Source organism: Numida meleagris, chromosome 2 (assembly GCF_002078875.1).
Source record: "Numida meleagris isolate 19003 breed g44 Domestic line chromosome 2, NumMel1.0, whole genome shotgun sequence".
NCBI lineage: Eukaryota > Metazoa > Chordata > Aves > Galliformes > Numididae > Numida > Numida meleagris.
The window spans coordinates 75955269-75976933 of record NC_034410.1 but is presented as its reverse complement, the minus strand read 5'-3'; the positions used below and the strand labels follow the sequence as shown (position 1 = coordinate 75976933).

Below are 21665 nucleotides of genomic sequence, written 5' to 3'. Positions count from 1 at the left end.
TTTCTCCTTCCACTCTCCTCTCTTTTGTTTTGTTTCTGCTGATCTTAAAACCTGCTCCTTTTATATCATCTTTCTTCTTTTTCTAGTTTCCTTGTAGAATACATCCCACCCTTTCAGGCTAACCCCACGTGTGATACTTTTCACAAAGCACAACTCCTAATGACATCTGCTCAGGGTACTACTATTACAGCTGCCACCCTTCTTTCTACCTGGAGTCCTGCTCTCCTTTGCTGGTTCCAATCCCAAACAGCATAAGGGAAGGAGGTCTCTGGTAAACACAGAAAAACCCCGAGACCTGGCCACTACACAAGCACATTTTAAACCCCTGATAGAAGTACATACCAAATTTGAAATGAAATTTAACTGTGCTTTATTTAATTTTTCAGTCTTAGAGCAAAGAGGACTTTTTTGAGCAAATTGGGTGAATGGAATACTGTATGTCTCTTGGTATCCCACAAGCTGTGTAATGACTGTATAATACTTGAAATCTCTTAGCAATTTAAGGCTTTGAAATTCAAATTCAGCTCACTTCTACTGAATCTTGAATTATAAAATGTCCTAGTGTCACACTGAAATGGTCTGCTTTACCATGGCAGTTAAGTTCTAAAAAGAGAAAATAACCTGTGCTGATAACACAGTCTGACTTTGTTTACGTACAGAAGCATGAATACTTTGAGAAATTTTGGTCTAACCTAAAGCTTAACTTCCCAGTGAGAGGCTTTAATGTCATGCTGAAAAGCACAGAAGGTGAGAGAGGGTTATGTGTCAGAAATGGAGGGAATCACTCAGACTTTTCATGAGTATCTGAAACAAATTTTAAAAACTTTGAAATGTGCACATGGCTGTTTGATAAGTTGTTCATCTTAAAATTCAGAGAAGAAAAAGCAAAAAGTGATTCTTACACATGGGATTGAGTGACAACACCAGGCTCTGCATAGTGTCCCAAGCAGATTTTGCATCTAGCATAAGCCTGGCTTTGTTTTCATTCTCTGGCATGAAAGTGCTTTCTGTAATAATCTGATACCAACGTGGCATGGTCCTAGACCTCATCTGGGACTCCCCAGCAGCACAGAACTTCATACTTAAATGACTAAACATTAGACCACCAAATATACAAGCAAGCAAGTAAAACCAGCATGTAAATCTCCTTTCTCATCAGGATTATTTTATTACCCTGAAAGTCAAACTACTTTAGATATGTGAAAATGACGGTGGTAATTCAACCTTCTGCAAGATGCCTCAAGCAAGACAAGAAGGCAAACATTGGAAAGCAAGTTGTTCTCCAACCTTGGTGCCCCCCTGCATGACTTCAGGTGCAATTTTGGGAGAGTGCTGGGCAGTGTAGGACACCTACCTGGTTGTAGCTCTGGATGGCACCTCTGGGTTGAGTGCTGCGGGCCGGGAGTGGGGCGGCTGCTGTCTCGCCCAGGGCAAGGGTCTGGTTGCTGTGGTAGCTGGCTGAGTACTGGAAGGAGCCCTCGGGCTTGGCATTGAGCTGCAGAGCACTCTGCGAGAGGAGGCTGGGCCCTGCAAGAGACAGGTTGGAGCCGTCAGTGAGTCTCAGGGAAAGGGCATACACCTGGTGGCATTCGACATTAGCAATGGCACACCACATTTTGGCTTTTCAGTAATAAAACTCAGGAAAATCCAAGTGTCTCTTTATCACTCAGTCATCAGTCTTATACTGTTCAAGCCACAGACCACAACTCTTTCTTGTTTTCTTCAAGAAAAACAAACCATCTGGTAAAGAAATCCTAAGCCAATCATACTATTTGATAAAGAAGTCGTGTTTTTCAGCTCAGAATACTTTAGAATTTTTTTTTTCCTGCATAAGCCATGTTTATTCCACTTAGTTACACCCTGTTGGTCAGTATGAGAAATGCCAATTTGTCCTTCCCCATGCCCTGGCACATGGCATCTATTGACTGTAGCGTGCACACAGGGACGCAGTATTTTGGTGCCTGTGGGGATGGATGACAGCTGTTAAAATATTAATAGCTCCTCTCATCATGTCAGGCTCACCCTGATCTTGGTGAATTTTTGATGACTGTTTTGTCAGCCTACCTTATCATTCCCCTCATGGAAGCGCGCAGTAGGAGAGCAGAGCACAGGCAGTGAGCTCAGATGAGGGCTGCTGAACCAAAAGGTGCTCACAGCATCAGGAACATGAACAGTGACACTAATATTCCTCTAGTTGTTCTGTGAAACTAAGATGTTCCCATAGTTGTAGAATTGCATAATGATAGAATCATTTGGAAGGGAGAACTAAGAGTCACCTAGTCCAACTCCACTACAATGAACAGGGGCACCTACAGTAGATCAGGTGCTCAGAGCCCCAACCAGCTGGACCTTGAGTGTCTCCAGGGATGGGGCATCCAACACAGCTCTGGGCAACCTGTGTCAGTGCAACCTGTTCATTAGGTTTGTTAGCACTGACATAGCATCACCCTGTCATAGCAGACTCCCTGATTTTGGCAGTGAGAGCAAGTACCATGCAGGGAGAGGCTTGTTGCTTGGCCCTGTCAGCGTGGTTGAGATAGGCCTTCCCACTGCTAGTGGTGAGTTCCTCCTGGCCCCATACACAAAGGGCTGCACAAAACAATACCTTCCCAGCCCCACCCTATGCCATCTCTGATCACTGTCCCCTAGTTTTCCATGAACTAGGCTGGCTGCCATGGTATCTTTGATCAGCAAAAGAAATAAAAGAGGAGAGAAATGACAAGGGTTAGGCCTTGGGCATTGCACACACTACAAGGCAGTACAGCTTCACCCAAACAGCTACAATTCATGGCATATCCAGCAGCTCCACAGGGATGAGACTTTCAGGTTCTGGTTAGCACAAACAAGCTCATGAGAGCACAGCAGGTGGCACAAACCTTAAGGGATGGGAAACGATAACGTTGACTTAGCTCTGATGGAACATGTGAAAAGTTCAGTTTTAAAGAGACTTACAATGGTCAAATTTCAATGAAGTATATGATAAATCCCAATACATCTCTAATACAAATGCCAAATTTTACATCCTGTAAGTCTTTGCTAAGAGGATGTACAGCTGCTCTACAAAGATTTCCATTTAAAAAATGTGCAAACAACCCTCCCCCTCTCCAAAATTTACATGGAAAATATTTTTTCCCCAGCTTGTTCCTCAGAAATGGCAGACTCATTATAACTGACATTTTTCAAAATCCAACCTGAATGGCTTATATTATAAAAAAAAAAAAAAATGCGGTATGCTGCATAATAGTGGAAGTGTTCACACTGAAGTGCAGACAGTGATTATGACACTATTTTATATAACAACACAGATTCTTAACTGCCAATTCAATCTAATTAATCAGAATATTTCAGGTATAGGAGAAATTAAGAAAGTGAGTTCAGGTCCTTGTCCTTTCCTTACAAGTGCAGAAGGAGACAGAACTCCGTATATGTTGAGAGGTTATTAAAAATGTATCACATACTTAGGAAAGTTGAATTAATCCTGCATGGGTGCTCATAAATCCAATATACAGTAGCTTTCTATTCTGTGACTCTGCAACTAAGTTGTTCTAGACGTTCTCCATTTAACAGGCTTTGTTGCTGATTTTGTTCTTTAATAAAAGAAACATTTTCACAGATTTATTTAAAGATCATAAAGAAAATACAGGCTTCATTATAAAATACATATTTTAGACTATATTCTAATCTTTCAGATTTTGAATTTTCACTGAAGATTTGCCTGTGATCAAATGACATGATTAAGTGCAGAAAATTCATAAGAGCATAATTTTCTCAGGAAGCTAAAAAAGTTGAAGTGAGAAAGAAATTTCTGCACATGAAAGTGTTTGAACTCATTCTTAAAGTAATTATGCTATGACATTTCTAAAGCTTAAATAATGATTAAACTATCACATGCTATGAACTCAATATGTTTAAATTTTCATTGCATCTGGCTTTAAAGTGTTCTTTTCATATTACTATTGCTCATCAGGGGATGTACATAGCTAGCATTGCATACATGGGTTCCCTGCACCATTTAGCTTAAATGCTTCAGCGGAATTTAAGAAATGTATTCAAATGGGGAAAAGTGAAAAAGTTTGAAGCACATGGTTGTGAATTCACTAAATACTGGATAATTGTTTTTATTTTGTACCTTAACAAGCAGAAACGAGCTAATAATCTACATACATTTGAGTAATTAAAAATTCATTTCAGAGAGACAGACAGATAGATCTTTACATTTAAAATAAACCCTCCTCATTTCTCAACCAGAATTAGAATTGTGGCTGCTTGCCTGCAAATAACTAAGTCTAAAACAAGCATGCAAACTGCAAGGTACATTTGAGATCAGAGTGATCTTCAAAAAACACAAGCTCTTTTTTTTCAGGATTTAGTGTCTACAGGCCTGTCTTGTCTGACAGGGAAAAGACAGATCACCCCTCCCATCAGGGTTCTTCAAATTTCAGTCTGGAGGCACAGAGAAACCCCCTGAAGAGCCTGCAGCTCACACAGAAGAGAAGAAAATGGTTTGTTTGTGTACTGCTGTACATGGGCTTATCGATGGCTCTCCACAGCAAACTACTCTTTCTACTCGGCAACTATTTCAACTGCTGTGTTGGTTTAAAAACCTGTGTATGCAGTTTTTTTTTCATTTGTTTTCAGAAGAGTTAAAACAGCCGAAAATTCTCTATTTTTTTGTCAGGTACTCTAAATCAGAAGCATGGAGAACACTAGGCAAGGAAAAAAACAGAGGAGGATGAAGGACATGCCTACAGCTGGGAGCCAACCCGCAGTGAAACCTTAGAGGGGATGGAGGGCAGAGGGTTTGCCAGAAATCAGAGAATACAAACGGGATTTTCCTTCACAGTCTGGAAACCCAGGCCCTGGAAGGCATAGAACAGTTAGAAGAAGAGTCATCCATTTGGAGAGTGAGTGAAGGGGAGAGGCCTCTTGTGAAGCTCTTTCCATTGTACTACCCACCCTTCTTACTGTTGTGTTACAGGTTAGTACTTCTTCTCCATTAAAAACCTAATAGTTTAAGAGGTTTGGAGCAGCTGCTTGTACTGACAAACTCACTTCGTGCAAAACCAGGAGGGGGAACAGATCCACTGCGGGATTCTGGCCTACCATGAGTCCCACCACTAAGAATAGCAGCGCAAAGCCTATTCTTGCCACCTTCCTGCCACACTGCATTTGAGAAAACAAGCAGAGTGTAGCATTACTATAAACAAGCTGATTTATGGCACTAAATATGGTGTATATGGCTGTAAATGTAAGCTGCCAACGCACAGACTCCATGGCAAATCAATGCAGAAGAAGAGAAAGTGTGTAGCACTGATCTATTGGCAAGGGGCGGTCCAGGAGCTTGCAGGAATGTGAGGCAGAAGCTGCAGTGGGAACCTCCTCAGGCACAGCCGGGGTTGTTACTGTGCCCTGTGCCTGTAGGGGTAAGGTGTTGCATGGCAGGATTTCATTTCTGGCCATTGTTTTTTCTGGTTAATAACGCAATGTGCAAGGCTGCAACAAGTTGCAGAGTAGCTATTTAAAAAGCAAGCCAAGGAAATAAGTGGTCTTATATGCTGAAATTATTATTAATTCAGGGACATCAGACTAACAGCTGGTTACAGGAAATCAAAGTCTCACAAAGAATCTCAATTACAGTCATCCATGGCTATGTTAAAAATGGAAAAAAAAAAAAGGAATTATGAGAACATTTGTCCTTGTATTTTCAGCGCAATACTTTAATCTTTTGCCTGTCCTTTCTGCTTTATTGAGACCACCTTCTCTTCCTTATTCCAGCATTTGGAGTTAAAAGAACAAAACAAAACAAGCCAACCAAATTATATAAAAAAACAAACAAACAACGAAACAACAAAATATAAAACATCAATTTTGAATGATTCTTTATTTTTTAAAGTTATCCTTGTACAGTTAGTGTTTGCATGCAAAGATAATTTATATAGCTATTTCAGAACAGCAGAATACTCAGAATACTAAGGTACTTCTAAGTACCTGCAGGTACTGTTCTTGCTCTTACAGTGCTGTGTAAGGCAACAGAATGATAGAAAAATACACAGAAACTTTTAATTCTATTTTATATCTAAGATGTAGTAAGAGATTATGGACCAGTAAGGGAAAAAAAAGAAAAGAAAGAAGGTGGTAATGTAACAAGAAAATTGCACCAGCATAATTATCTTAGTATAGTTCTCTATTTAGGTCACACCTTACATTTTCTCTTTTTCAAACAACACTGTGCAGTCTACTCAAAACAAGATAAAAGAAGCTTTGTGCCATTTGGAAAAAAAAAAAAAGTACAGTTTGATTTTAAATGACATGTTGCTCAGCACAAAAGTTAGTTTCACTTCTGAAAATTACTTTTTACCTACATTTCATCAGAACAGTCCCACTTATACATTGAGGATAGGTCTGGAATGTCCATTTTTTGTATGCTCAGAAATCCTCAAGGGCTAAGGCCACTATATTCAAATCCACTGGAATATGCCTGGCAATTTCAGAAGGAGTCAAATCAGTTTGTAATATATTTTAAGGCGTATGAAGATACATTAAGGTGTATGAAACTGAAGCTTGCGTACAGAGGAAATGTACCAACTGAACTCAGAGTATAAAACTAATGTAAAAAAAACCCCACAATGACGCTAATGGATAGCCATAGTATTAAAAATGCTGTGAAGAAAGAAAAGGAATGCAAAAAAATAGTTTTTAAAAAGACAAGAAAGATCCAAGTTAATCACACAGTACTGAATTTTGATTCTAGTGGACAGTCATTAATGCCTAATGCATCTTCAGAGAGAGATGACCAAAAAAAATAGCATCACAGCAGGAATTGAATAGCTAGGCAACTTGGTTGGGAGTCAGAGCTGGTGAGTCATGACCCATTCTCTTCCCTTCTTTCAAAAAGTAAGGCAAATATGCAGTGGTAGTACTTAACCAAATCTTATTCTATAGTGGTCATAAACAGAAGAGTGTCTCATGTAAGAGACACAGTAGGAACTTGTGGTCCAAGGAGCTTAACAAAGGCATAAGTGAAATAGTTTCATAAATGCTGAGAAGACATGTGAAGTGCTGAGAGACCAGTCCAGTTCCTTTACACTGATTAGAGGTGGGGGGAAGCAGCACATCCTATTATATTTTGCTATTTGTAACATTAATACATCCTCAGTGAGAATGTAGAAACAAATTCATGATGTGTGATAAGTGTGATAAGAATCAAGTACAATCAGTATTGCTGCTGAAATATTTTAACCTACAACACAGTGAGTTCAGGTAGTAGGAATCTGTGGATTAACTGCGTTAGAAACTTTTTCAGCCTTATATCTTAGAGCCATTGCTTGTTCACAAAACTAAACAGCCAGGTGAATGTGGAATTACTGTGAAGGAGGAAGTCACTAAAAGAAGCCAAAGAAATCATTCCCCGTGGTTACTAATGACAACTGATCCTTACTGCCTGCCCATCAATCATCTCAAAAATTACTTGTTTCCTAATAGGTAGACTGCAATATCTCATGGAATACATCACATAGAGTATTTTTAAAAACTGTAGCTTCACAGTCCATGACAATTCAAGATTTTTTTTAGTTCATGTGATATAGCAATCATATGGTCAATTTTCAATTGAAGAAAAAGGCTGAATTATGAAAGAGGACTAGAATTTTATATTACAGAGCAGAAGTGATCATGTAACAAGTATTCAATAATACATTATCTGCTAGTTGTTAAATTATCAAATAATTACCATATAATGACAAGTTACATAAAGTACTGTATTATTACAAGATAAAGGCATAATTAATTCAGTATTCTACATCTATGCAATAATTATTTCTGAATTGGATAAAATAATTACACTACAAACTACAGACATACACACCTAGTCAGCCTCCATGCGGTAATTACATGCTTGTTACTTAGTTTTCCATGTGAAGTTTCCAGTGAAAATATCAAGCAAGTGAAAAGAGCAGGATCTTTTCTGTCCTTAAGATTTAAAGTCACTTGGATTACTGGGGCACATTTCCTCTCCAATTAAGTGCTAAAATGGAGCACAATTATTGCATTATACATTTCCACTTGGTCAATCATCTATTGCAATGCTAGTCCTAATTGACAAAGGAAATAGACCAAAACATGCTAAAACGAACATTTAATTAGCTCACATTCCAATTATAAACAACACTTTCCTCACCTTCGATCAACTGACAGAAGTAGTAATGATAAATTATAGAGTAAGTGTAAATAAAGTGTTTTTAATTAGTGTAATTAATCACTTCACACATTCTTCAACCTGCTTTGCTCATTTGGGTAACAGGTGAAAGAAAGCACTAGCAAAACTCTTTTAATGTCCTTTAAACATTCATTTACAGAGTTAATAGGTCGAGGTGCCTCACATTCCAGTTGGAGGAATCATCTCCTAAGTGTTTGTGTAGTCCTAATTAAGGATTTCAAATACCAAGATGTCATTGTTTACTCTTTCTTCTTCTTCTTAGGTCATTATGTTTTTGTGTGAAATATTGATTTGTACTCTACAACCTACTTTTCTTGTGCGTTTGTTTAAGAGTGTATACTCATGCAAAGTAGTTACTAACCACTCCTAAAGTTGCTTGTATTTGTTGCCCAGTTCTGCAAAGAGATGAATGATTAAAAAAGATCTAGTATAATAAAAGATCAAGTCAAGTACCTTTAGAGTAGGCATTCATTTTCTGAGTGCTCAACTATAGTTGGGAAGCTGGTGGAATGCTAGAACTAGACTGAAAGGAAAATGAAAACTGGGATAGCTCTTGCGGGTAAACTGCAAGGGTGTTTCCAGGTTATTTGATGGTAGCCTAGAGGGGATGACAGTTACAGACAAATTCTTTGGCATCTTACTGGCATCTCCCATTTTCCAAGTCCTGCTCTCAGAATCAGGAGTAAACTTCCCCTTGAAATCAGAAGGGCAAGGAACATCTGTTTGTTTTAAAAACCCCCCTTGCAGAATGGCCTATTTCTGAGATAATCTTAAATAGTCTTTGAAGAAACTCTCTGTTGCTGAGATTATTCAGAACAGTTCTTGAAAGCTGAGGAATTGACTGGAGGGAAGGTGAGGGAAGCCCTGCAAAGGACTCTTCAGGACTGCAAGCCTGAGGGAATTGTGAGGAGCAGCCAAATTGCTACTTAAGCACAGCCTTCTCTCCTCTCTTCCCCATTTCTAGTCTCTGTGGAACTGCAGATGGAAGCAGCTGCAGCAGCAATCAGTTGTGGGGAAAAGCCCAGGGAACTAGATGGGAGACCTTTGTGTTTGTCACAAGAGGAGGACATTTTTTTTTTTTTTTTATTAGAGGCAGAAAAATGAGAGATTGGACCATGGGAAAATGTAAAATACAAAGGAGATATATAGCTCAGCCATCAACATGCACTTGAATCAGGGGTTTAAAATGCATAAAATATGATGAGAACAAATAATGAGGAAAACATTAAATACATTGATGAAAACAAATCCAGTCAGCTATGACTGGTCAAACATTCTGTAGGAAAAGGACTTTCAAGCCAGCTGTTAGTTAGATCTCACAGAGAAGATAATATGTAGCTGTAATATAGCAGTAAAAAAAGGCATTCTCCTCACTTTCCCTTCAAAGAAAGATCTGAACTAGGAAAGTATTTCAAGAACTATATTCTAGGAGATATTCAATATTAAATATGTAGGTAGCTCTGTGTTACAATAAAGAATGCCAAAGCTACAACGTAACACAAGTATTCCATGACCTAGTAATGCATAAAGCCGAAAAAAGCGTAGGTGGAGAAGCATATACATACTCAAAATGAAGATGTAAGTGATAAAACTTTGTATACCAAAGTAGCTTTCTTGTTACGAAACAAACATCTCTTCAGATGAACGGCAGCAACTCTTGAACAAGTACACAGAAAATGAACTTGTTTTACAGAAATGGAAGGTAATTTATATGCAATACCATGGTCTGCCAACACCAAGAGGCCTATGTTCTACCTACAGATAGAGAAAAGGGCTGCAGTGTTGTCACAGAACCTATTTGTAAACGCTGGAAAATAGGCTTCGGTGGAATGTGTTCAGAAATGTAGCATATGTTCATTTTCATTCAAGACACCTATAAATGATACTTATCTGGAGAAAATATGTAAAAACTAGGCTGATACCATTATGTAAAGGAACAATACAAGGATATCCCTTCTAACTCTCTTTCTGACCTAATTACTGCTTGAATAAAAGACGAAGAACATTTTATTTCAAGAGTAAGTGAACTGTGAATAGAAAATGTTTTTATTACATGCTGGTTATCATATGCTTTTTATACAAGATAAAAATACAACCATTATTGTAAGGAGAAGACAGAAGACCTTGGTAAGGATCTGAAATAATAAATCACTACTGCAAGGGACAACAAAGCACCACGATTATCTGTAAGAAGTAGTAGAAAACTGTTAGACTTGAAATGAAAAAGCCGTTTAGAAATTCCTGTTGATGACTCGTGAGTGGCTCTGCAACCAAGGCTGCTGGATACTGAGCACTAACACTGACTATCAGGACTCCCGTGCACTACTGCAAGGTGTAATACCCACTCACACTTCTGCATCCCATCCTGACAATAATGAGTTTGTTTTTGATTAGTAATTTTTTTTAAATGCTCTTATTGGAATTCTTGAATGCCTGACCCTACCAGGTTTCCAAGTACTGCATAATACAGATGACATATACCCAAATAAGAAGAATCTGTATTTGATTAAGCTGAGACTACAAAGTGGAAAATGTGAGCTTCAAATAGTGCTTAGTAGATTCACGTTTCAAACCTTTGCAGTCTCCAAATAAATACTGCCCAGTGGTTAAAATTCACTTAACTGTACACCTGGGAGAGACAAGAAGAAAAGTAGAAATAGCTCAGCTGAGTAAGGAAGTATATAAGGGGGAAGGATTTCTTCATGAGTAGCAAAAATCTGTAAATGATAAATAATGAATATAACAGAATTTCCAGTGAGTTCAATTAAAAGTTGTTGGGAAGTTAGGAAGTACATTTTGTAAATAAGAAATTGTAGCAGACTCACAGAACAAGGTAACACAGCAAAGCCTAAGCAATTCTGACACTATGGGTAAGTTCAGTGTTATTTACTCAGATAGTGTGTTGTTTTGCTTTCTATATCTTACCAGATAGGGCATCACTCCAGATATTTTTATGAAATGCCAGACTGCCAAATCTTCTTTCTTCTTTCTTGGTAGCGCTTAATATTAAGAAAATTTTAGGAGCTCCATTTTGAATGAGAGAAATTAGCGGAGATCAAGACCTCTAATGATAAGCAACAAGCAATAATAGGTTTAAACATATTTAAGCTCAGAATACAGAAACTGCCCATGCCTTTGATTTTTATAGAAAAAGCTGTCTGAAATTTTGATTAAAAACAAGGATAACCTACTACTACAAATTTTTAAATGACCTCAGGATTAAGCAACTTCTTTTGTAGAAGATTAATCATATTTTATGAAATTGCTTGCTAAACTCTGCACATATTGAATTCAGATATGATCTGGAAAACATAGTTTATCATTGACCATTAGGATGATGGGTGTTACAGGAGCAATAGATGGAAAGCACACAGGAGCAAGATGGGCAGCAAGGATAGTAGCTAAATTGCATTTCTGCACTGCAGAGGACACAAAGAAAAAAATAATTCCCACTAGCCTTCTATCTATGGATGTGTAAGGTTGAACTGGAGCTCTTTTGGCAGTAAAATTTCTGCTGGCACATGTTACACCTTCATGAGAAGCCTCTGCCAAGAAAAATTGTTAGTAGCCAGGGTTAGACACGATGTGAACTACACTAAGAATGTAAATCTCTTCTTTCTACAAATGACCTGATTTGCAGATGGTGACGTTACTTCTATGAAACTCTACATGTGGTATGCAGGAGTGGTGAAAGTCACACAACATTCACTGTAACAGAATTTTTCTGTCTACTGAGTGATCAGAATATCGAACAACAGTAGAACAGTACCTGAACTGGGCTTCTGGAGAGGCTTAGAATCACAGAATACCTCAAGGTGGAAGAGACCCACAAGGATCATTGAGTCCAACTTCTGGCTCCACACAGCACCACCCAAAATCCAAATCCTTTGTCTGAGAGCACTGTCCAAGCACTCCTTGAACTGCAGCACTTGGGGCCGTGCCCACTGCCCTGGGCAGCCTGTTTCATGCCCACCACCCTCTGGTGCAGAGCCTTTCCCCAACCCCCACCTGCCCCTCCCCTGACACAGCTCCATGCCGTTCCCTCGGGCCCTGTCGCTGTCACAGAGAGCAGAGCTCAGCGCTGCCCCTCTGCTCCCTGTGAGGAGCTGCAGCCACCATGAGGCCTGCCCTCAGCTCCTCTGCTCTGGGCTGAGCAAACCCAGGGCCTCAGCTGCTCCTCATATGACTTGCTCTCCACATCCTTTACTATCTTTCTTACCCTGTGACCAGAAGAAGAAACTTACATGTGAAAGCAGGCACTGCGTGCAGCTACACAGACAGCAATCTCCAACTAAGAAGGAAGTCTCGTGCTTTGATTTGAGAAACACTGTATTTTGAGATAAATAATTGTTATTTTAAAATTTTTATTTTCATTACCTATCTCCCATTTTGTAAATAATAAATACTTTTAAAACTGGATATGTACTCGGTTTACAGAAAAAAAGCCAGGTAAATTAAGAGTATCTTTTGCATGATTAAATCATAATTTTTTTGGAAATATTTTATACTTTAAGAGATCAGCAGTTTCAAGTTTTCCTAATCACCCTATGTGCCCAGCACAGCCTAAGGCTGTTCCTGATAATATTGAACTAAAGTGGTCCCTTTTCATTTATAGGAAATAAAATCAGATGATTACAGACACCGCACAGACACGCGTCACTCAAAGTTGAGTGCATTATCAATCAGAAATAATAATTAAAAAGAAATAATAATAAAAGACAAATCTCCAAGGCTACAAAACAAAACCAAACAAACATAGCAGCTTCTGGCTATCAAGGGTATACGGCTATTCACAGATAGTATTAATATGAAAGTTATTAGATTTAACACTTTGTTCTATGAACTTAACTAATGGCAAAGAACAGGTTTCCTTTTCTCGTGCAAAATACTCTTTTTATTTCCTGACCTTTGACAGGCTTAAATCTTGAATCTTTTCTGTCCACAAATGAAAATGGTTATTTGGCCTCTGAGGTAAACCGATTCCGAATGTATTTAACACTGGCTCAAAAGTAAGTTTACTAAATCAACAAGGTCAACATTTTATGAAAACCTTTTTCATCTCCCAGAAACACCTCTTTCATAAAACAAAAGGTATACTATGAGAGGGGCTGAAGTCAGACACTGCATAAAACTTCTCTGTGCATTTGGATGGAGGCTGTAAAAAAATATCACCCAACACCCATATTTCACTTACGCAACATCTCCAGCATAAACAGCAGTTTGCACGTTGTTCTTTGCAGAGAAAGAGTTCCATTAAACTTCTTGCACACCCAGGATTCTGTTGCTGCTTTTTTTTTTTTTTGCTTCTGTTTCCTCCTTCAGCGTCCACAGACATGCACCACCCTGCTTTCACATTGTACCCATAAAATGCATTTCTCCAATTCTAAAGCCAGAATGGAAAAAAATGGAAAAGAATGGAAGAACTCCCTACTTTATGTTATCATACAAGTCACAGAAATCCGACTTTGCTGAGAGCTCTGTAAACTCCATGTGGCACAAAAGAAATCAAGCCTCAAGCCATACCTGCCAAGGTGTTCTGTTCCATACACATCTCACGCAGGCCAACAAACCAATTACCTCTTGCACGGCTGCATCTACAGACTGGTTTCATGCTCATTTGCTGGCACCAGAGGATTACTGAGCTGTGCAGCTCTTGGCATCTAACTGTGCTGAGAGCACGGCTGCTGGCATACCACTACAGCATGAGCAGAGTGAGGGTTTATCAGTCTGTCAAGAGGATGTGGGTGCACTTGTTTCCTGGCCTGTACTACAGACAAAATATTTACTGATGTTCTTTCGCACTGCAGGTTCAGATGCCAAAAGTCTTTCTTTGTTCTGTTTCTACAGATGCTATCATAAGTCACTGTCACTTTCTAATGAGTTTCACTAACTGCTTCCTGCAGTGGATGAGGGAACACCTGGTTACTTGTGCAGGATTTGTGTTTGCCACAGGCTAATCATTACAGGCTGATCATTACCTCCTTTCCATCTTTGAAGCTGCTACTAATTGTTCCTGCTTTTCTGATCTCAGCCCTCTCCCCTTCCCATTTTCCTCCTCCATCCATATATATTTTACCAGCTGTTATTACTACTATGTTAATTCAACTTTCACATTTTGTAATGCAGTAATAAAGTGAGATTTTAAGGAGTTGTCTTCTTTAGGCAAGGATTTTAAGTCACTTACACAGCATAAAATGATACCATGCTCCAAAGTCAAACTCATCTCAGGAGAAGTAATCTCAGAGATATGAAGTAATATGGTGATATTTGTATGGAATTGATATATAAAAGTCCATTTAACCATGTAGGCATAACCTGAGATAAGGGAACCCTAAGAAACATGCTGTAGGTGACAATGCATTGAAACAAAAATCAGCCTACAGGCTGCTCTACAGAAGTGGAAGAAACTTACAAATGACTTACTTGTAACATTGTCATACTATTACTTTTGCACTGTCAACATGACACATCAGCAAGCAATGCGGATTAGCCTGAAGTCAGATAAACGTGTAAAAAGTGAGGATTACAAAGCCACTTTTATACAGAAATTTTTTTTTTTTCTCTCTCTGAGAATGAATATGCATCTGTTTGGGGGACAAGATAATGAGATTTTATTCCAAGATGTGTGAAAACAGAAAAGATAAAGGAATTGGAAAATAAAAGAACCGAAGCAAGAAGGTAAGTAATTGACATAGGGGTTTGGCAAGACAGGAATGGGTATTTTAGGCAACAATGGGATAGCAAAGGATGAGAGCATTGGAAAAGAGAAGGCTAGAGGGAGATTAAAATGAAGCCAGCAATTTAGATCCAACAGGACATGAACATACTGGACTGTCATGTTTTGAACAGTCCTGCTGGTGGCTTCAAGCACTTTTTCCCTGAGAAGCCTATAAATCCCCTTGGACGCCTGACTGGTCTTTAAAACAGCTGCAGAAGAAAGGCAGTCAGTGTCATGTATAGGAGGGTGTCCACAGCAACCCCTTTGCTACCCCTGAGGTTTGAAGATGGGCAGAGTATCTAAGCACAGTGAGATCAGCTGGACCTGAGTTACAACCCATAATATCCCACTGTTAGAATGCCACAGGAGGGCACAGCTGGTGAAACAGATGCCAAATACCATCATGATTACTGTTGGGAAGGTACATGGCTCCACTCCTAAGACTTACTCTTTGCAGTGGCCTTTTCCTGCCTATATAAGGGAAGTGATCAGAAGAAAGATTTTTTCAAAAAGTCACTAATTCTCCTGAAGTGAGAAGACCAGCATTAATTTAACATGATGCAGTATGCTAGCAAGAAAGATATGCTTGTTTTATCTGAACCTTACCATGCTGACACCAGTAATAACAGGCACAGGTGAACAAAGGAAAGTATATAGTACGCAATAATGGTGTTTGAGCTATATCTTTTCATTTGATGCCACTCTCAATACCTCTGAACTCAGCCTCTGTCTGGGGCTGAAAATAATGAAGTCCAAGCTAAGGATGCTCAGTGCTGATGTCGCACTTCCAGAGGCAGCGCTGGCTGTAAACATTGATTCTGCAATGTAAAAGCTGGTTCTTGGTCAGCACACCGACTCGCTTCATGTTATCAAATCTTCATGTCTTAACAGTGTAGCAATGAAGGTACAGGAACTGTAACTGGTCAGCTCTTTTGTAAATACCTTAATCTCCCCCTCAGAACTGACACTGGAACTATACCTCAGCTCCTTAGGAGTTGGACGTGATGATCTTTATGGGTCCTTCCAACTCAGGACATTTTATGATTCTATTATTCAATGTTGTAAAGACCAGTTTCACTACCAGCCAGTGGCTGTTACAGTGTTAAATGACAAGATAATTATTTTATGTTCATATTTAGATTGACTAGGGACAGAAATGGGAGGCTGAGAAAGGAAGCACCATTCTTCTTTCTCAGAAATCTAAGTATTTAAGAAGTGCTTTAAAAACAGAACTTTAATCTCAGTTTAGACAATTTGTGCACAAACTTCTGTGTGAGAACATGCAACAAAGAACAGAGAGACCACAATTTAACAGAAAATGTTTCTGTCTGCTGCTCACTGTTTAGAGGACGTACCTCATTAGAAACTGGGCAAAGATGACTTAGAAGCCCGGGAGTTTTGAAGCTAACAAATTGAAAAGGCTTGCATTAGAAGAGATGGATGGAATAACAAGGGGCAGCCAAAAATCCACCCACAAATATTTACTCTGAATATATTAAAATACTGTGAGATGCTTTCTCAAACACATACTCAGCACGACTTATCTGTAGCTAAAGACTGTTGAGTCAGACTACTGCCAGGTTTGCATTAATGCAACAGGAAAGAGAAGTAGGAGGAAAGATGAGGTGACCCTTTTTATGCATTTATGCCACTTGCTATTCCAAAGACTCAATTTCTAAAATTAAAGAGGGGCATCCATACTGCTGAGGTGATTTTTGTCTCTGAAACATACTTGAAGAGCACGTGACTTTATGAGTGTGTATGTTTATCAGGAGATCCCATGAGAACATCTCCTTTCTGTGCACAAAGAATGACTCAGCTGGATCACCCTGGCACTCAGAGTAGATAACAAAATGGAAATAACTTCATCTATCAACAAATTGTGAGGTCTGCTGATGCCAAATTCCATCTCATTCAGCATGTCAGCCATCTGACAGGTGGCAATTTCACAAAGCAAGAGCAATGGGATTGAAAACACATAAACACATATCTTTTTACACATTCATTGTGTAAATGGAGCCTTTTTGTTTCAATCCATTTTCGGTATCGATGAATAAAGCAGCTGATAAAGGATGAACATCATAAAGGTTGGACAAGGAGTGCTCTTTCAGAGTGGGACATCTGCTTTCACACTGAGTAAGGAGGATCTCTGTTATTGTAAAAAATTGCTGAAACAAAATTGAATTAAGACAATAAAATAAGAGCATAGCCCATCTTTTTAGCCTCAGAATTAGGCAGCTTAGATAAGTGAAAAACACATCTGTCTAATACAACAGCTATATATAATTTCATGAGATAAAAATCGTCTGTTCATCTAATGTCAGTCATTCTTCAGAGGGAAAAAAAAAGAGAGACTTCTAAATGGTACTGCTATCCATCTGTGTTGCATTTTGGGCAAATAGTTTTAAGTGACTGAAAGAATTCATATATCACGGGACTGAGTCCTCTGTGCCATGTTTTTTCTTCCTCAGAAAGACTGGGATGTCCCTAACTGCCTGCAATTTTGTTATTATGTAGCCTTAGCAAAGCGCACTCTGAAATGGTAAAAGCCAAGAAGACAGTATTATTTAATCTACATTGTATTTATTGCCTTATCAGCATGCTGTATTCTCTAATTAATCTTAAACAGAGGACAACAGAGTCGCAGATGTGAATATTCAGAAAATGTGAAAAAAATTGCCCACAGTACTGCCGGCGTCAGGCGGGGAAAACAGAAGTTTCAATACAAAGCGCTTAGTTTTAAATTGAAGGTTAGAATGTAGCATTTTAAAAATATCTGAGAATTGCAGTCATGTCACAGTGATCCAAGAGTTTTTTGTGATCCCTGTCAACAAAAGCTCTATAGCTGCTGTCTGTAGAGAGCAAAGAAGGAGGGTTTCCACATGAAGTGATTAAGCAAGAGAAAAATAACTGGTGAGACGATTCCATTTCGGTGAGAAACTTAAACGCCAAAAGCTCCACAAATCTGTTCCATAATCCTTTTAAGAACAGTCTAAGGTTCATTTTGTGGAGACTGAAGCAAAGGAAATAGCACGACAGATTTAAGTATAGATACCTTAAATTAAAGTTAGAGACTTTTGGATTAGGAGACATTTGAGCCTGAGGTTTATGTTAGGAAGAATGTGCCAATGGATTTGCTCACTTATCTCAGCAGTCTGTCTAGCCTTCATTCTGCTAATGTCACGACAGGGGAGTGTAACCATTGCCTCTCCTCACTTCCACAACCTGTACAGGTCTGTAAGGACTCCATCTGCCTTAGCGAACTATTTCAGAATTGATTTTGATGCTAGTATCAGTCCATCAGTTCACCAGTCATGGCAGTTCATGAACCACAGGGACAATGGTAGATGGGAGGTAGTAGGAAGGAATGAAATTCAGGACCAAAACATTCCTCTCATTCCACATTGTTCTCACTCTTACTCATACCACCCATCTTTAAAATGTAAACTTACAAACATTGGCAGGAAAAGGCAGCTTGGACTTCAGTGATTGCTCAGAGGCCTCCAGGCTCTCTGTGTCACAGAGGATGGATATGCTGGTGCCTCAGACAGCTCATCAGCACCTTCCCCACCTACCTGCAGGCCAGACTGTGACCTTATCAGCTTTAATGAAAAGCTTTCTCCAGTAATCACCCTTCTTCATCCACAGTTGTATATCTGTGTTTACTTGCCTTCTCTCCCCGAACTTTTCCTCCTTTTGTGTCTTTTGTTTCTTTCATCTCCCATTTTTCTGAGCTTTCTAATCTAAAATATTAATGTTTGGTCTCCATAATACATACTTAGCTCTCTGAAAATGCTTTTTTCATGTTTCTCTGCCAACTAAATCAATCGGTTACACCATGAATTGAGCAACAGTCACCACTCCATACTCCTGTGTCTTATGTTTATCTGTAACATCCTCAGTGTTAGCTCTGTCCTGAACTCTGGTCCATGGCCCATCAAAATTCTGCTCCCTTGCATGTTCCCCAACCCAGTGATTCCAGTCCATACACTTACTGCACGTTTCCACCCCTATCCCATGACCCATTCCCAGTGTCTTTTATGTGACCCAGCTTGGCTTTTACACCTATGGTCTTTCCCTGAACCTTGTTTAAAGTGACAGGTATTCATCTTCATTTGCGCAGAAAGAGTGCTCTGGGGCCCATCTGAAAGAGAAAATGGTGGGCTGTAGAAGAAGTTTCAGAAAGGAGCAGCCAGCTCAGCCACCCAACGCAGGCTGCCATGCTGGTTGTTTACAGCTACTGACAGCAAGGAGAAGGGGTGGAGTGCCACTACAGTCACACCAGGGGACTGGTGGAGCCTGGGATGTGCAGCACATGATGACTGCTACCATATGGGCCAGCAGCCCATAGCTGCCCACCTCAGGGACTGAGGGTACAAGTGGACTATTGGCCTTCTGCTGGTGGCATCTCCACAAGCACTTAGGAACACCTCATCTGATACCATGAAAGCAATGTCAGGTTGTATGTGATGTAAACTGGAGTGACACAGCAGTGACAGATTTATGGCTATGTAAAGGCAAAGAGAAATTCCAGCAGTACAAGAAACTGCAAAAAGATATGCAGGTTTAGGTCTTAACTCGGCTACAGCCTTCTTCATAATTTTGGAAGTTTCCCTGCTTTTTGTTTGTCTGTGAGTAGAATTGCAGAATCATAGAGTCATTAAGACTGGAAAAGACCACTAAGATCATCTAGTCCAACCGTCAGCCCATCTCCACCATGCCCACTAACCATGTCCCTCAGTGCCACATTCACAAGTTTCCTGAACACCGCTGCCTCCCTGGGCAGCCCGTTCCAATGCCTCATCACTCTTCTGTAGAAGAAATTTTTCCAAATATCCAACCTGAAACACAAAATAGCAAAATAGAAACACATTTTTCTGCGAAGCCAGTTTGTACTGAGTTGGGACAGAAGAAAGAGGTGGGCAACAGTGCAGGAGCACCCCTCAGATGCATACAGCCTTGTCCCAGGCATTGGCAACCACAGAAAACTTATATGAAGAAACAGCATTTATGAATCTGCCCATCTTTGACAATAATTACTTAAAAATCATGGATTGCTCTGCTTGCCTTGCCCCATATTAATAAGAGCTTTATACAGCTATTTGTCTATTAGCTCATTCACACTCAGCAAAGATAATTAGGGAGCACTGTTCCTAGCAGTATGGAACACCTCCTGCCTAAACCACCTTCGTGCGACGTGTCTTGTTAGCCTATGTCCATGGCTTTTATATGCTGGTAAAGAAATAGCCCATGAGGTGATATTTGGGATTTGAAGTATTATAACAGCTGCCTGCGCCTGCTACATGACCACTTTTTAAAAATACTTCTGAGAAAGAGTGCATAAAATTGAATCATAAGGATTCTGACTATAGGCACACTAATCCTCTACAAAGCTACCGACAGATTAACTTGTTACACTAGGTGCACGCAGTTCAGAAAAAGAAGCTGTGGTCACATCCCTGGGCAGGCTTTCATATGATGATTTCAAAAATCAGCCTCAACTAGGCTAGAACTGACACAGCAGGCTAGAAATGTTCTCCTCAGAGTTAGCCTAGTGACATAAAATACAGCTATGCATTCAAAATGCAGAAGTAATGTGAATTAAAATTGTAAATTCAAGACCTCAAAAGCTAGGAGATGGCATGCAATGATGATTTTTCTTAATTATCACTCTTCGTCTCCCTCCTTGTCTTATGGACAGTGCACGCAATGCATACCTATTCAGTGTCGCGTGGTTGCCTCACTCTTCGTAACACCACACTGGGCCCTCCTTGAAAATGGTCCAACGCAAAGGAAAAAAACAAACTCTCATAGATTACTCTGTGACTCTCAATATTCAGTTCCAGTGCATCACAAACAATGCTTCGTATGAAGTGAGATGTTTATCTCACTTCCTGTGTGGAAACTGAATGAATTAGGATGAATATTGTCTATGAAATACAAATATTGTGAGATACTCCAGAGTAAGTCCTAGATTTCCCTTTATGTCACTTTTTCTATATTTGAGACACTGCTACCACAGTTCAGCTACATGTGTTCGTTCTCAACACACCTGTGAATGAACCACTAACATATCAAACTATACATTGGAAAACGGTAATTTGAATGATTTCATAACTATCACATCAGAACTTAAGGATGCAAAGGAGCGATAAAATTCAATTTTAAGTGAGAAGCTGAACTATTAAATACGTAATTTTTTTTTCATTTAGTATATATGTTTTCATTGTGTAGAGAAGTTAGTAGTGCTCAAGATGAAATAAAAGAATCACAGAATCATAGAATCACAGGGGTTGGAAGGGACCTCAAGAGATCACTGAGTCCATCCCCCTGCTAAAGCAGGTACCCTACAACAGGTCACACAGGTAGGCGTCCAGACAGGTCTTCAACATCTCCACAGAGGGAGACTCCACAACCTCTCTGGGCAATGTGTTCCAGTGCTCCGTCACCCTTACCATAAAGAAGTTCTTCCACATGTTTGTATGGAACTTCCTATGGTCATGTTTTAGGACACTGCTCCTTGTCCTATCACTACACACCACCGAGAAGAGCCTAGCCTCATCCATTTGCATCCCACCTCCCTTTAGGTATTTCTAAACATTTATCAGATCCCTTCTCAGTCTTCTTTTCCCCAGGCTAAAGAGGCCCACGTTACCCAGCCATTCCTTATACAGGAGATGCTCCAGGCCCTTTATCATCTTTTTGGCCCTCCACTGGACTCCGAGGAGATCC

The 21665-nt window shown here is 39.6% G+C and overlaps 1 protein-coding gene across 13 annotated transcripts in view; it reads right to left on the bottom strand.

The window, feature by feature from the left end:
• The window catches only part of CTNND2 (catenin delta 2), a 629078-nt gene that overhangs the window by 276392 nt on the left and 331021 nt on the right, over window positions 1-21665 (bottom strand). For 12 of the 13 annotated variants that reach the window (XR_002434978.1, XM_021386174.1, XM_021386172.1 and 9 more), the window contains one exon: window positions 1355-1527. Coding sequence is in view for 11 of the 13 variants with exons in the window: in XM_021386174.1 (XP_021241849.1) it covers window positions 1355-1527 (173 nt within the window). In the remaining 2 variants the exon portion in view is untranslated. Of the gene's footprint in view, window positions 1-1354; window positions 1528-13409; window positions 13480-21665 lie in introns of those variants that run through there. The other variant, XM_021386186.1, reaches the window with a different exon arrangement.